Source organism: Lycorma delicatula, chromosome 1, assembly GCF_047948215.1.
Source record: "Lycorma delicatula isolate Av1 chromosome 1, ASM4794821v1, whole genome shotgun sequence".
In the NCBI taxonomy this organism is placed as follows: Eukaryota; Metazoa; Arthropoda; class Insecta; order Hemiptera; family Fulgoridae; genus Lycorma; species Lycorma delicatula.
The window spans coordinates 182,792,386-182,809,753 of NC_134455.1; the positions used below are offsets into that span (position 1 = coordinate 182,792,386).

At 29.5% G+C, this 17,368-nt stretch overlaps 1 protein-coding gene across 1 annotated transcript in view; it reads left to right on the plus strand.

Moving 5' to 3' along the window:
* Positions 1–17,368, plus strand: part of dlg1 (MAGUK family member discs large 1) — a 1,479,687-nt gene that overhangs the window by 1,255,373 nt on the left and 206,946 nt on the right. Inside the window, exon 8 of the mRNA XM_075368120.1 lies at positions 13,245–13,401. Within this exon, the coding sequence (XP_075224235.1) occupies positions 13,245–13,401 (157 nt within the window). The remainder of the gene's footprint in view (positions 1–13,244; positions 13,402–17,368) is intronic.

Below are 17,368 nucleotides of genomic sequence, written 5' to 3' on the forward strand. Positions count from 1 at the left end.
TAGTCTGCTCTTTAATATGGTTGCATCTTTGGTTTAGCTACTCTGTATCACTGAGCACTCAAGCCCCCTCACCAGAGGGAGAAGTAAATCTTAGATAAATTAAATTGATGATAGTACCTTAACGTAGTTTAATATTTGAAAATTTTAACAAATTTTTTTGTTTAACAAATCATCCCTGATGTAAAAACAGTAAGAAGTAAACAAATTGGAATAATAACTGGTTTTCAGGAAAAACGAAGTGTCATACACAAATAAGGATCTACAAAAATGGAATAATATAATAGTAAAAAATAAGGAAAAACAAATTCTAATACAAAAAAAAGTATAAATGTTATGTGTACCGATTTGTCTGTTTTTTTAATTTGTATATAGAAGACGAAACAAAAATGAAACAAAATGAAAACTTAGAGAGCAAAGTAAAAATCTGGGGACTTAAGTAAGAAGTACCATCATTCCTAGGTAGGAATGAATTATAAAAAATAATGAATGAGCTTCATTGTTGGAGGAGAGACTCAGTTTAAGAGTAAATAAGAGTAATAAGATATGTCAGATAGGAGGATAATGAAGATGTAAATAATAAAATAGAACATATATATCAAAAGTTGAAAATTTAGTTTTACAGATATTAAAATTACAAAGAATGTGTGAAGAAAAAAAATATTGAGAGTAGACTTAATTTAAGCCAGAAGATATCTGCTAGTATTAAACATAGATTTAGAAATTAGAAAGCAATTCTAAAAAAACATTTATTAGGAAAATAGTAGTAATTTATCAAAGCAAAACATGGTCAAAAGAGAAGCCAGAAAAAACGAGAATGTAGCTTTTTTTAATGTGATATTACAGGAGAATATTGATAATCAGTGGGTTGTAGGAGTACATAATGAAGAGGTTTTAAGACAAATTGGTAAAGAGAGAAAGTTTTGGCAGACCTTAGAAAGAGGGCTGGGTTTATATTTATTAAGGTAAAAACAGGGTTAGTAAACCTATTTCTAGAAGGTAGTGAAAAAGGTAAAAATAGTAAAAGAAGATAGAAATTTGAATATAAGAAATGATAGTTGAGATTGTAAACAAGAAATTTTATTTTGGAAAAAAGATATTAGCATAGAATCAAAAGGAATGGAGAAGAACAAAAAAAGCATTAAAATCTATCTAGCAAGTGAATCATAGAAAATTAATCCAAATTTTTTTTCACTATGAGTATTATAAAATGAATGAAATGTGATTCTTTATTGAAGTTATAAGTTTTAAATTTGGCAAAGAAAAAAATTACAAACATTCGTGAAGTGAGATCTAACCGCTGTGTTGTTATAAGGTTGTTTTATGTTGAATAAAATCGTAGATTTTATTGCTATAAAAACTATAATTATTTTAAATAGTATTAATTTATTATGCGTGTCTGTATTACACCATTTCATTTATATAAAGTATAAAAACAGCAAATAAAAATATTCATGGAGTTTAGGGTTGAAAATTCAATAACATGTATACATTTATTTTATTATTCTTTTGTGCAGTTGATTTTTATCTGTAGTATACTCCACATATTAAAATATGTGGAGTTTATACTTTTTATATAAAAAGTCATTCTTTTAACAATCATACGTAACTTCTTTTTTCTGTTAGATTTTTTTATAGTATATATTTATAGTAAAAATATGAAACAGACTAATAAATTAATATTAATTTAAATGTCATTAAAATATTTATGCTTGAAAAAAATCACATATTTTTACAGTTTAATAATTTTTCATTAAATGGGGTGCTCATCGATGCTAATTTTCTGATGAGTGGTTTTGTATGAAATGTGCCAATTAATGCTCTTGATTTTACTGTTGGTTGAGCTGTCAGGTGTCATTCATGTTACTTGTTATGTTTGTTAATGTTTCATAGTAGTACGTAGGAGTATGTTGTTACTGTAGTATTGTGCTATGTAATTCTGATGGGTTGGCATTACTCTTCATTGTCAGTTATGAACTGGTTTCTCTTTTCATTGAAATCTTGGTTATCTTTCATTTATAATGTATATACTACAAGTTAATAAATAATTTGAATGATGGTTCTTATCGTCTTTTGTTGAATGCAAATTAAAAGAAATAGGATAGGCTGAATAAAAAAAAGTAAATATCTAATTATAAGGATACAAAATATAATGAAAAACTTTATTAAATATTTTTGACGATTATAAAATATTTTGGTTTTCCATCAACATTAAAATAATTACAATTAGGAATATTAACCAATTATATTAAATAATTTTGATTTTAAAAAATGCTAGAAATGCACTTTATACCTATATTTGTTTTTTTTTATAGGGTTTGATAACATTGTTATGGGTGAAATATTCACTTATCAACTATGATACGTGATATTTAAAAAACACATATCGGCTAAATTAATGCAAAATAAAATTCATTTAAATATTTGAAAATTGTTTTAATAAAATAGTTTAAAATTGGTAGTGGCAAAAAAGGAATTGATGTTATAAATTCAATTAATAAGATGTTAGAATATTAATCTGTATAATTTTTAATACCAGGTGAGCAACTTAAAACTGAACTACTATAGACTAAACACAGTTACAAGATGTAAAATTTTATGAATAAAATGAAAACATAAATTAAATTCCATATTTAATTAGCAAAACTTTACATATTTTTACAAAAGATGTTAGAAGTTAGCGCCATGTGCAGCAGTGCACTTTTGTGTTCCAGTGATCATATTGAGAGTCACCTGATACAAAACATTGTTGTCAGTGACATCAATTTTTTGCTGAATGTTCATCTTCAGTTCACCAATAGTTTCATGCAACATTTTACTACCATATTATAGAAAGAAGGTTTATACGTTTTCATAATCTGTTAACTAAGTGTAGAATTCTGTAAAATACTGTACTGGGTTTGTCTGTTCATCAGCAATGTTTTTTAGAAGCCGATCGCAATAAGAAATTTTAATTCATCTGTTCCTGCTTCTATGTGATATAGTTTCAAATTTAAATCATTAAGAATCTTACGGCAAACTGTGCATTTTCTACAACTTGTGATAACTTGTGTATAAGTTTTTTCAGATTACAAGAGATTTTTCTTTGACTGTTGGATGTGGTCTCTAGAGTCCTAACAGAAAGTTGTCTTTCATTTTGTGTTTGAAACCGACCCCCGGTTTTACTATAATTTAATTTACTCAACAATAGATGAGAATAGCAAAATACATAACCAGTAAAATGGTGCTTAGTAGTAGCAGCAGTGTTAAACGTGACACTCAACTGCAGTTCGAACTGGCTTGGTTTGGTTTTAAATTGCTCACATGATACTGTTTATATTTTCTTAACTTTTATTTTGATAAACTTAAATTCAAACATTTTAAAACTTAAATATTGTGAAATGTATTTATATAAAATAATATTAAATATTCAATAGATTAGTAAATGAGGGAATTACATATTCAATTAGTAATAATGTAATTATTGAATTATTATCATTATTGTACTTTGTATCAACAAAAATTATCCTTAAGCAAGTGGATGGTGCCATATTTATTAACTGGTACATATAACAAAGTAGAATCCATTTAATAACTGAAAAAATTGTAATTAAATTATTTTTTTGCTTAAATTATATGATATAGGAAGTCAAAGTGCATTGGGAAGTTTTACCTTTGAACAATTTATTTGATATAAATTCTACTTGAAGGTTCCTGACATCTTGACTTTGTGTTATTACTAAAAGCAGAAAATTATCTTCTTTTTTTTATTTATCATTTATTGTTCTTTAACAAGTTTTCTTGCATTTTTAATCAGATTATTTTATATTTTTAATTATATTGATTAGATACTTACTTTCATTAATTTTTAAGTTTAATGTTTAATGAAATAATGTTTCTTGGAGTTTATAAAATTAATGTAATTCAGTTATTTTTCACCAAATTTGTGTTAAAGTTATTGCTCATTTAATACTCATACTGACTTAAATTTTAGAGCTAAATGTTTGTGCAGTTACATAAGACAAGGCATTATTCACTTCTGAAAACAACTTATGTTTTGACCAGATTTTTTAAAACACATTAAATACAGGAGTTAAAATATCATATAAACATAAAATTTAAGGAGTTTTAATATTTAAACAGTTTCTTCGTCAATCAGATAAGGGGGAAAAGTATATATTCAGTATTGGATCAGTAGCTGTGACACTATTCTACCCAATATAATTTGTATTAGCTTGATTTGTACATTCAGAATATACAAACAATCAATTTCTGAATTCATTTTTTATGTGTATGGAGAAATACAAATAAATATTTTAATTTGATTAGTACATAATAATACAATTATGTAGGATATATCATTATAAGATAAACTATAAATTTAAAAACAAATTATAAAATAGAAAAATAAATGTGATTAGTTATTAAAGTCTATATTATTTATTGAAATAAAAATACATGAAATAATGTTAAAGCATAAAAATTACTACAAAATAATTCACAATTCAGAAACCGCTATAAAAAATGATTTTTAGCCCATATTTATACACATGCTGAACAAGATGCAGAAAATTCATGGTTTTTTAAATTTCTTTATTAGTTTTATTTAAAAAGTCATCAATAGAATAATATTGTTTCTTTAAAATAAAATCTTTTAATTTTATTTAAATAAAAAAATGGGAAGATTTTTCAAATAGTTCAGCAGTTTATTAAAAATAGCCACAGAAGCATAATAATTATGCCCTTTTTCGTAAGCAGAAGAATTATTTTAAGAAAATAGTTCCAATTGTCTATTTCAGTAAAGACAAATGTTATTTTTTAAAGAATAATTGTTTTTTTGTAAGCAAAGATTGCACATCATTAATACAAGCATAAATTAAAATATTAGGTTACACAATTTATTCTTAGTTCATAGGTATCTGAAATTAGCAGTAAACACCCCAACATGAGTACGATGAAACTGCTGCTTGACTGTGCTCCACATCTTTGTGGATTGCACATGTTATGCAGTCTTGTGTCAAAAATTAAAATTGCCCAGGAATATTCATCGAATCCTGGTCATGATAAAGAAGTTTTAGACCAGGTGTTTTTATTTCTTCGACGTGTTTGTACGAGGGCTGTCCAGAAAGTAACTTATGTTTTGAAATAAAAAAACCAGTCAAATAAAAACAAGAAATTTTGTTATATACATTTGAAAGGGACAATCTTAAACTACTTTTCTACTTAGTTGCCATTTAAATTGAGGCACTTATCATAATGATGCACAAGCTTTTCAGTTCCTTCTCTGTAGAAATCTGCCGCCTTAGATTTTTGGCACCCATCTTACACAAAGCCTGTGATAACCAAGCTTCCCTGATATAATTTTGTGTAAACTTTTGGGGGAAATGAAACGAGAGTTCCGTAATTCTAATGTGGCGATTTTCACAAATTTTATCATTGATTTTCATTGTCAATTCAACAGTCACAAGGCTAGGCCGACCACTGCAGTCCTCATCATGAATATTGGTGCAGCCATTTTTAAATTGAATGCATCACTCACTACCTCACTCCACCTTCACTCATTATTCCATCTCTGTACACCTCACAAAGTTGCCAATGAATTTCAGTTGGTTAGAAGATTTTGCCAGTAAAAAGTTAATCAATGAACTCACTTCACAACTCGTGGGATTTTCTATTGAAGCGCACATTTCAATAATTCACAATGAACAAAGTAGAAAAATCACACTCCACATGCTACAATAGCTTGATGCTTACTGAATGTAAACATTTTGACACCAAGGTGGCAGCTCTAAAAGAAATTGAAGAATTTTGTTCAAAAGTGCCCAAAAAGATTTAGATAAACGATCTACGCTTAAGAAGCCTGTTAGGATGCTTCAGATGATGCTGTTTCCTTGCTACTCAGGCAACAGAGAACCTTCAAGGTACCAGTATCTGGCCCTACTTTGCAGAAAAGACATTCAAATTAATAAAAAATTGAATGGTCCAGATACATTTTCTACCAGTGATGGCTGGGTGGAGAAACTTAGAAATCGTCACGGCATAAGACAATTAGCCATATCAGGAAAAAAATGATCTACTGATACTGACAATGCTGCTAATTTTATCAAAAAATTTTCTGCTCTTGTTCCGTCAGAAAATCTGTGACCAGAACAAGTGTATAACTCAGATGAGCAGGATTAAATTTTAGTATGCTGCCATCAAAAATACTAGCTTCAAGGGAAGAAGCTTCTGCACTTGGCTTTAAAATTAGTAAAGAGCGAGCCTTTAAATTAGTAACTTTTTAATTAGATAAGAAATGATGTTCCCTTCCTTGACTTAATGGTATTACAAAACTGACGTGTAATCATGCTCCTGTAGACCATGTTACTCAATTAAGACAAAAGAAGGTGTCAGACGTTTTTGTTAAAAAACCAAACTAAGTTTATGTGAGTCGATGTGAGAGTATTGATTTTATTGTAATAAATACAGTAATAATAATAAATAATAACATTGTTGTAATCATTTTTAATTTGTGGCTTATTCTGCTACCAATTCAATATTAATATGGTTTGTTGCCTGAATTCAAGAACGAAACTTAGTCTCTGTTAACCACGGATTCCATTATCCGTGCCAGCAACACCTCAGTTAAGAGAAGCGATCCTACTCCATATATACATATTTTACATATTAGTTATTTTTAAGATTCTGTCTATGATAGTTGTTTTTTATTTTTTAAGTAATTTTTTTAGTTAGCTGCAGTAGTAGTTGTATGTTTTTGTTTTTAATATTTTATTTTAAGTTTTTATTTTATTTTTGTTGTATTTTATATTTTTACTTTCCGGGTGATGATAATGGGAAAACGTTTTTCACTCTTGAAGAAAAGAAAAAAGAATTTATTTTTTTTATTTAGGCGCTTTAGAGCAAAATAGATTTTGTTACAAACAAAATCAATTTGATCATCCCACAAAAACTTGTCATCTAATAAAACACTGAAAAGTTTCATTTGTGGGCAACAGAAATACAATCATCATTAATTCTACCCACACAATCAGCTGTGTTATATTTACACAATGAACTGTGCAGTACCAAGTTATGATAACTAAGTTAATTACTTCAAAATCCAAGTTAAGCTTGTTATGTATAGGCTTAGAGTATCTAAATACAGTATACATACCCTTAAGTAAAATTTTGTACTTTGTTTAATGATTCTTATCGAAATGAGAAACCAAGATACATGTGGGTACATTTGATACATTTTTATGGATTTTATATAAATTCAGTTTCAGTATATTCTTTTTATACCTCTTAAGTACACCTATATTTTTTCAGTACATCCAAGTGTGTACTAGAATTAATACCTAACCTTTTGACTAATTACAATCAAATAAAGTTGTGTTTTTAATGAAATTGTTTTTAAAAATTGGTAAAAAAGAATAAATCGCATCATCAAATTATAAATATAAAAAAACAACATTGAAGGTTTTTTAAAAAAAGAATAATTATATATTTTCTTGAGATGATGAAGTGATACACAGTCTGGCACTAGTATGTTACTCTCTTACTCCCTTATTCTTGGTTTTTATTTTATAAGATGAACATTTTTCACATTCAGTAAAATAGGTTTATTTTATACTTTGTTTTATTTATTTATTTTATTTTATAACTCTTTCACTATGAAATGTTAAATTATTGTGAAAAAAGATGTATTTATTAGAATGTTATATAACAGTTCAACTGATACTCTTGAGAAACAGTCTCTCTGTATACATTGTGTTTCATATAATGGAATAAAAATAAATCTATATTTGCTACAGACAAAAAGCATTTCAGAATGGTGGTGGTTTCATTTCAAAACGGTAATTTTTCTTTTGTTTCTCTATTTCTCTGATGTTTTTATCTTAAAAGAAAAGAAAAAATCATTTATTTCACACATTATACTCATCCATCACTTTATATAAGGCATTAGTTCAGTATGATTCATAAAAATGGATCATTATATTTTTATAAAATATTGATGACTTTCTGTTCAAGAAAGTTTTTTTTTATAAATTTAAAAAATATAATATATATAAAATTAGTGAGATGTTACTGTGAAGGTTACATTGCAGACTTAATGATTTTACCTATAAAATTTATGCCAGCATTGTGAATACACACCATGTTAGTTATCTTTAAAATCTATGCCTACATTGTTAATAATACTCTGAGTTATAATGGTGTGTATCTATGTGTGGATGTATCCCCCCCTCTCAATCTCTCGCTGTGTGTGTGTGGGGGGGGGGGGCATTGAATTTTTAATCTAAATTAGGAGCTAAAATCCAAGATATTCAAAAAATAAATTTAATATACTAAATTTGTTATTAGATTTTCCAAAAAAAATATTACAAATGTATTAAATATATAAATTTCCATTATTTTCTTCTGTCATTAAAAACATAGTTTCCCTTCAGCTACTACTGGAATATATAGTTCCATTCACTTCTTGTTGTATTATTCCAAGAGACATATCATCTCATGATTGTTAACAAAAACATTATTGGGTGCTTGTGAATGATGAACTGTAGTTAATCCGTTTGTACTTTATAACCAAAAAAGTAATGTGCAAAAGAAAGTCTGTTATACCAATATAATAATTACTATATATTACTTATCTGAAATGTTTTTAACTTTAAAGGATTGAATTTGGATTTTTAGAATTTGGGTTAGTTAACAATTTTAAAAATTGATATAGAAAACAACTTTTTTTATCATATTATGAACACCCATGGTTCTGCTGGAGCAATTGCAAAAACTTTTAACTAAATCAGTAATAAACTATCCTGATGAGTAGACTGCATCTTTTTTGTTTTTTTAACATCTCTTTTCTTTTTCCTGTTCTCTTCTTCCTTATTATTGGTTCTGTGAATGTTGCTTTGACCCTGCTAGATCCTCAGTACTGAGATCCCAGGAGCTTGATAAACCCACTGCACCATCAGTACTGTTTGATAGTGGGGCTGTCTCTTTGGATCAAATCAAGGAGTCTTTTCTCCTGTCTGGTAGATGCACAATAATCATAATGACTTCCTGTCTTAAATACTCAATTTTTGGCTAGTAAAAGGCAACAGGAAACCACTTAACTCCTAATTCTTTCTAGTAAGCATGACATGGGATGCTTTTTATTCTTTAAAAGAGATATGCATTTGTAGCAGTAATTTATGACTGACGTCAGGTTGCTTACAAGTATTATAGTTTGACACTTATAACACTTTTACAATATTTATTTTATGAACATATAATTAAGAATACAGAATGTAGGATATGTTAAGGCTAAAATAGTGGTACAGAATAAACAGTTTGGAGAAATGTATTAAATCAACCGAACTGATGACAAACAAAAGCTAAATGTTTATGTTGCTATAATTCAGCATCATTGTTGTTGCACATATATATATTATTTTAATGAAATTAATCTTCTTCTTAAGATACATATTATTCTTCTGTACTGTTAAATTATATTTTAAAAGTTCTATAATATAAACCACCTAGTACAGAATATTGAGATAAGATGTATCTTCTTTAATTTTATAAACTAAAATAAATGAAAATGATTTAAATGTAAAATTTTTAGTTGTTTTAAATATAAAATAATTTACATTACTGTAATATTACAGAAAATGTAATATTAAATTACATTAAATATTACAGTAATGTAACAAACATTACACCATGTTTATTTCAGTATTTTTAATATGCAGTTTTGATTAAATAATTCAATCATAACTGAGGATGTGGGATCCCACAAAAGTATTTTGATGATAAAATGAAGGTAAGCTGTCTTATCTCAATATTCTGTACTAGGTGGTTTATATTCTAGAATTAATAAATATGATAAAGTAAAAAGATCACGCTGTATAATCAAGTTAGCCAACTAGAGTTATCAGTTTTTTTTCCATTTGCTTTCAAATAATTTTTTTTGAATAGCTGAAAATATTTTTCTTGATGTCAATTCATTAATCTAACATTGAATTGTTTGCTATTATTGTTGATTTTTTTTCTCATTATTCATGTTCTTGTATATGAAAACTTACAAAATTGTTAAATTTTGAGAATTTCATTACATCAAATAAAAACCCTTTCAGTAAAAGAGTTTTTTTAATCTTTTGACAGTCATAGTAAATATTGCAATTCAGATATAAAAAGAGCCCCCAGTTACCAAGATCAAAGGTTTTCTGTGTAAGCTTTTCTGGTCATTTTACCTATCATTGTGGTAAACTGGGATACAGGCAGGGAAAAGTATCATAGTAATCAATATTTATAAAGGGTAGAGAAATGACGGACTTTTGAAAATAATATTTGGTTGATAGATGAGCTGAAGTGGAATTTTTTAAAAGGGTTGTTTTTTATTTATATATATAGGGAAAATATGCTTTAAAGAAATATTATTATAATACCAAATAGTATTTCTTTTTTTCCTATTAATAATAATATTGAATTACTGCAGTTATATAAACATTATACTTTTTATTTTAATGACATTTATTCAGTTCTGAAATTAAAAAAAGGATTATTGATATTTTCTTTTCATTATTTTTTCCTTTTACAATTATTGATTTTTTATATACATAGAAATTTGTATTATTACATATAACATTTGTTTTGTACATTTTGTCACTTTTTTTAATTTCTCCACAAAGTAGTGAAATTATTCCACATACGTTACATAAAATATATATTTGACGGGGGTTAACATCTTTTAAGTCACCATATTGGATACGAATATCGCTCTTAAAAATTCTTAATATTTTGAGTTAAAAGTTTTTGTTTATTATGTTATTTTTTGTTTTCTGTTTTGTGTTGTATTTACTGATCTCCTGTGTTTGGGTTAATTTAGTTATTTTCTTTTGGAAACTTTATAGGTAACCTTGATAGCCTAGGCTACTTTTTTGGATTGTTTGTTTTTTCTTTTAATTTTAACTGTGAAAGTTTGTTTTATTTTATGTTACCTTTTTGTTTTATTTGATTTTTTTATGTGTTTCATCTGTTTGCTATGGACTTGTTTATGTGTTGATATTTTTGTTTCTTTTGGTTTTGATTTGATAATAATCTCTATTGGACACTGTGCCTGCTTATTAACACAATGAGTTTTGCTGGCAGAAAATCAGTCGGTGGCGGTCGGGATCCGCCCGGTTTTACTCTCAGCGTTGTTTTCTCAGACTTTGACTTGCGCCTATCTAATGGAATACTTGGTGACTGTTTCAGAATATTGACTGATTTTGAGAAGCGTTGTACAGAATTGAGGCGGAAATGTTTGTCTCCTGTTGCCGGCTGTTTGGATTCTGATGACTTGGTTGGTTTTCTTGGATTACATAGCCGTTTTGTTTGCGAGGTGGAAATTATGATTCTTCTGACTCTGATGTTGATGAAAGAGCTCTAATATGCTCCGTTGGTCATAATGAGGTCACTGAAGTGATGATTCATATGCCTCCCGAAGTGGAGTTTGTTGGCAAGCCTGAGACGGTGGGGGTTCTGTGGCCCCTCAGCAATTGACTGGTGATGCCCCTGTTAAAGTAACGTCACGGAAGACCAAGTCGCCACTGAAGTTGAAAGGGAGGACTAAAACGAGGGCAGGAGGAATGGATTCTGGTGCTGCTACGGTGAGTTCGGTTGCCACTTGGCCTTCACTTGATTTGTCTCTATCTTGTCTGGAAGCTGATGTTGCTGAAATTGGTAGCTTATATGCTGATGGTCTTTCGTGTGATTGGGACAAAAGGCGAGGTAGTTGGGAAAAGGGAGGTGGACTGGTTGATGTGGAGGCTTGTTGCGGGGTATGCGAGAGCATATTGACCGCCGTGTGGTTGGGCGTTCCTGTCTGTTGGGTTGGCTTCGTGAACAAGAGGAGCTCTGGTCTTTGGTTGAGGATGTGATATCTCGGAGGCGTTCTCCGGAGTGTGATGTTAGTTATGCCGCTGTAACTTGCTGAGATCTGCCTGATGCTTTGCCGCTTAATCTTGCTGTTGCTTCTAGGATCCGATTGGCCCCGGATCGTGGGAAGATGGTTTTGATTCATCCTGAGTAAAATGATGCTGGTGAGCCACTGCTTAGTTCTGTGGCAGCCATGGTGTCCTTGAAAGAAGTTATTTGGCCGAAGCGTGACTTATTAGTATTCAAAGTTTTAGAAAGATTGGGAGGGGTGGCGTCCTGTTGGAAACTGATGACAGTGATGATGCCAGAGAGATCTTGGACTGTACTGTACTGCGTGATAATGGTCGGGTCTCGTCCCGGTCACACTAGCTTTAAACCCAAAGATTACGATTTACGATATTCCTTAGGGTTTGATCACCGAGGAGGTGTTGGATTGTCTATATTGTCAGAATGAGCAGGGTAGGCCTTTTAGGTAAGTATGCTTTTCGGGAAGGCTTCAAAGTTTTGAAAGTAATTGTGACGCCCCGGAAAGAAAGTGTATTGCTAAAGTTTGTTCTTGGTTACGCTGGCGAGACAATATTTTTATAGTCTAGAATTGCTCCCATGTTGATTATGGGGACACCACCTGGTGCTACAAATGTCAGAGTTATGGCCATGTCTGTTGAGGGAGCAATGTGTGTGATCATTGTGGTGGGATCACGGTTTGAAGGATTGTATGAATAGAGAGAATCGGTTTCCCTGTCTGGTGTGTGTGAAGTTTGGCAGGATGGACCACCTGATGACCAGTCGTAATTGCCCAACCTATCTGTGGGCATTGGAGATGAATGTTAAAAGGACCGATTATGACAAGTGATCTTTCCCTTACCCAACAGTTATTAAGCCCTGCTACAAACTGCTTGTTAATTTTCAAACAATTCTTGGCCAGCCAGGTATGATAGATGTTCAGCAAAATCCAAGCTGGAGAGATTTGATCTAAATCTTCTCCAATCTATCATGTAGAGCCTTTGTGCAACTTGTGCAGTGGCATTGCTTGCATTGTCATGGGATGTTCATGAGAATCCCATCATTCTATTTGTTTAGAATTGACCTACAAAGTTCCTTACTTAGTTTTAGATCACAGTTGGCAGTAGCAGTCAATGTTCCCATTAACTCCACCAATGACCAATGAAAGTTTCATTCTTCACTGCCTACAGTTGTAATTGCTCTGAACAAAATGTATAGTAGATGAAATAAAATTATTGGTTGCTGGTGGTTAAATACGTTCGAACATGTTAATTTCAACACTGAGTAATTTGGAATATTCCCCTTATAATTTATTATAAATGTTGTACATTTATCATTTATTTGATTATATTAATATCTTTTTTCTTTATTTTATCTATTTTTAGAAAGGCGATAGAAATTTGGAAAATGTGACCCATGAAGAAGCAGTAGCAACATTAAAAGCAACACATGATAGTGTTATTCTGGTTGTAGGAAAACCAGAAACATCGGCCTACTTACCTCCTCCACCCCCAGCACTTGGCTCGACAAGTCCACAGCCTTGTAAGTATAATTTACGAGTAATTAGTAATTATATGTATTCCTTATGGTGATATTGAACATTATTAACAACTCTTTTAGGTATACTGGTTGTCTGTAGATATTATATGCTGTAAAAAGATTTGCAACATGCATTTTTCTTCCAGTTTGATCCAAGTTTTAACTGTAAAATTAGCATTTAGAATTCCTTGAATATTATAATATTTTTAACGTTTTAGAAAATACATTCTAACTGTTCCAAAATTCAGAGTATATAATTTTTTTGTCATGTTATAAATAAATTTATTCAGAAAAATTATCTCATGTAATGTTAGGCAATCTAAATGTTTACGCCATTCTAGCGTAAAGTTTCCGTTATTTTCTACGAATTCCAAGCTAGGGTGGGTCCCGTTGTCTTATTACTGGAATGTTAAATTTCGCTTTGTTTCGAATTTTTGTGTCTGTCAAAACTACCTGTTTTTATTATTTGTTCTTGTGTTCGACCCTCCCTCCGTCATCCTTAGTGACCGCGTCCATTCTTCTATCGAGTTATTTCTGACTACCCTTTTCATACACCCGTTATTCTTTCGTCCTCTTACTAATACATGCACACATCTCTTGTCTTTTACACACACTCTCTCCTGTCCACTACCTGGATCTGGTTACCCCCTTTTTCTTTCGCCATCTTTTCGGCAGAGTAGATCGAACATCTTACCAGTGCAGTCGCCTATGGCCATACTCTCCTGCAAACTTTATGGTAACATTCTCATTCAAGCAGAATCTCAAAACTCGTCACTACATGTCAAACTCATCACTATCTGGGATTCTACGCATCATTCTATCACCAAACCACATCACACCTCTGTATTCCTGATACACCAGTGCGGACTACGCCCAGGATTACATATGTATTCATCTGTACTTGCTTTTACGAGTTCATCTCTTGCTAATATTTGTGTGTGATACAGGCAAGTGCAAATTATTCATTATTATTCATATTAAACGTTTATGTTATCCTTGTTCATGTGTAGCCCATTTTATGGGTTATTAAATGCAAACTATCGTTCTTATCAAATCTACTTTTAATTTAAACACTACTTCAGAATTATAAAACTTATGTGCGATATATTTCATATATGATTATTGATAACTATTATTATATTTCGTGTTGTTCATCAAAGGTCCGTGTTCAAACATCAGTTACTCAGAGCAAATTACCTTTACTTGAAAGGTTTATTGCAATCAACTCTATCATTTAATCTAATTTAACTTGTTAATCACCGAGATTAATTCCTATCTATTCATGCACTGAATTCATATTCTCTTAAATTAATCTAAAGAAAATTACTCCGGATATGAAGTTATGTTTTTGTGCTTCTTTGTAACTTAATACTTTCAAGAAAACTTACTATTAGAATAAATTCTATTTATATTATTATTTATTTTAATGTGTTTATATTGTGATTTAACGCCTTCTATACTGAAATTATTGTAAACTCTCTTATTTTCCGGCTCTGTTACACTGTGTATTTATAAAGGTTTATTCATGTATTTTGTATTTAACAGCATTATTCATTTGTTAATTCAGCTGATATATTAAGTAGTATTAAGTCATGCTAATTTCATAATTTCCTGTTATGTTTTAAGATTATAATTATAACATAAATTCATTTGGTACACTTTCAATAAAGTCCAATTTCTTTTGGCAAATACTAGCTGTGTGTTTTTTGTTAACTTTACCCAACACTAAATTTATTTAAACTTTTCTTATGTTTTTTTATTGAAGTGAAGAGCATTAAAATTGTCTTTTAGTTTTATTTAAATCTACCATTTATCTAAAAAAAAAAAACAAATACAATTACCCAACATTTATTGTTTTACATTATTTATGGATATTTTCATTAAATGTTTTGTGCCTTGAAATATTTTTCAAAAATAATTCACAAAACCATTTTTTACTAGCAAGGATCTTTGTAAATTAGCAAGTTTTTCTATGGTGAAAATTTTTTTTTGTTTTTAATAAATTTTACTTAATTTTTGTGTGCTGCATCATGAGCATGTAAATTTTGAAATAAATAGTTTCATTAAATAGGCCAAAGCATTTGTTAAAAATTAAAAAAAGAACAGGTTAATATAAAAGTTTTTTGTAATTTTTCCCTTTTGTCACGTGTAATGGATTATAAGTTTTGTCATATTAATTTATTTATAATGAGTATATTAAGCAATTTAATTCCAAAACACTATTTATTATCAAGAAGTGGCAGATCTCTGTAATTATTTTATTACACAAGACTTCAATCAAGGTTAAAATAAATTATTTTTAGTTTTTTACTTCCTTATACGAAATAAAGGAAGTATTGTGATCGCAGAAAATTTCGGTTTTCAGATCTCAACAGAAATAAACATTATCCATTTTGACCATCCCTGAATCCATTTTGACTAGTTTCAGTGTGACGTCTGTATGTACGCATTATGTATGCACATATGTATCTCACATAACTGAAAAACGATTAGTCATAGAATGTTGAAATTTTTGATTTAGGACTGTTGTAACATCTAGTTGTGCACCCCCCCCCCCCCTTTTGATTGCAATCGACTGGACCAAAAGTGTCCACCAAAAAAGACCAAAATCCAAAAAAATCTGGATTTTGGACTTTCTTAACTGCAGTAATAAGCCCTCATTGAGAGCTTTTCAATGATATATTATAAGTGGTTCATATTTTCATTGGTTCCAGAGTTATAGACAAATAAAATTTTTATTTGTTGAAATATTTGAATGTTACAAGGCGAAGGCACATCAGTTTGAATCATTTATCTCCTTCTTTTTAATTTAAATATATTGATTTATTAATAATTATTAATCTCTGATTGTAAAAAATATTTACGATAAATAATAATTCAATAATAACAATAAATAAATTTTATGTACTTCTCATTTAAAAAAAATGTGTATATGTAATTTAATAGGCGTACAAGGAAGTCATGTGTGCCCATATCAGATTTTTAAAATTGGATATCTGCTCTTATGTGATGCATAGAAGCACAAACTTAATTAAAGCTAACGGGTTATTTGCTTTAATTTTGCATAAAGTATTATAAACAAAATGTTTTTCTGAGCAAATGTCAACAATTCAATTTTTAATTTACAGATATTTATATTTTCTAGCCTTACAAAAAACTTAAAATTGGCAGCTTACTTTAGAATGAGTTAATACTATTCCCAGTAATTAAACTTAATTTGTTATCATTAAAATATAATTATAATCATTAAAATTAAAATGTGTACTTCTATTTTTTTTATTTTATTATATATGTACTCCTTTTTATAATCGCTTCTCTCTTATATCCTTATCAGATATAATGTTCTGGCTTTTCAATTATTGCAGTATCATAATCAATTGTAGCTAATTTTAAAATTTTTCTTTTGCTGTGTTAGTTAACTTAAAAGAATATAAATTCATTTAGGTTTGATGCTAGTTGGTTTAACAGTCATGACATAAATACAGTTTCTAGATTCCATTCTTACAATCCAGAAACTCATCCATCAGCTCTGCTCATGGTTGTTTGGGTTTTAGCTTTGATAACGAATTAATTGTTTGCAGTACTTTTTACTCATAAAATTGTTGTAAATAATACTGGAAAAAAGCATATATATTTTTAGTTTAGAGCCAACAACTTATTACTCTTAACTGTTGGAATTATCCATCAGTGTATATAATCCATTTGCATTTTCCTGTATCACATATTGAAAAGTTAATTTGCTAAAAATTAAATTTTTAACAATGATCTTTGTCGTAACTACTTAATCTGCCTTTTAAGATTGAAAAATCCACTTAAGTTTTAGACTTTCCTCCAACTGTAGCCATTTTGTTTGTTTCTTGAAATTTTTTTACCTCTATTTCCCTACATTCAGTTAAGGTGTTTTTCAAAATACCTTCTCCCTTTTGTTTTCTTTTTGTTTAGTCAAACCTCAGTATTTTGACATCCTCTC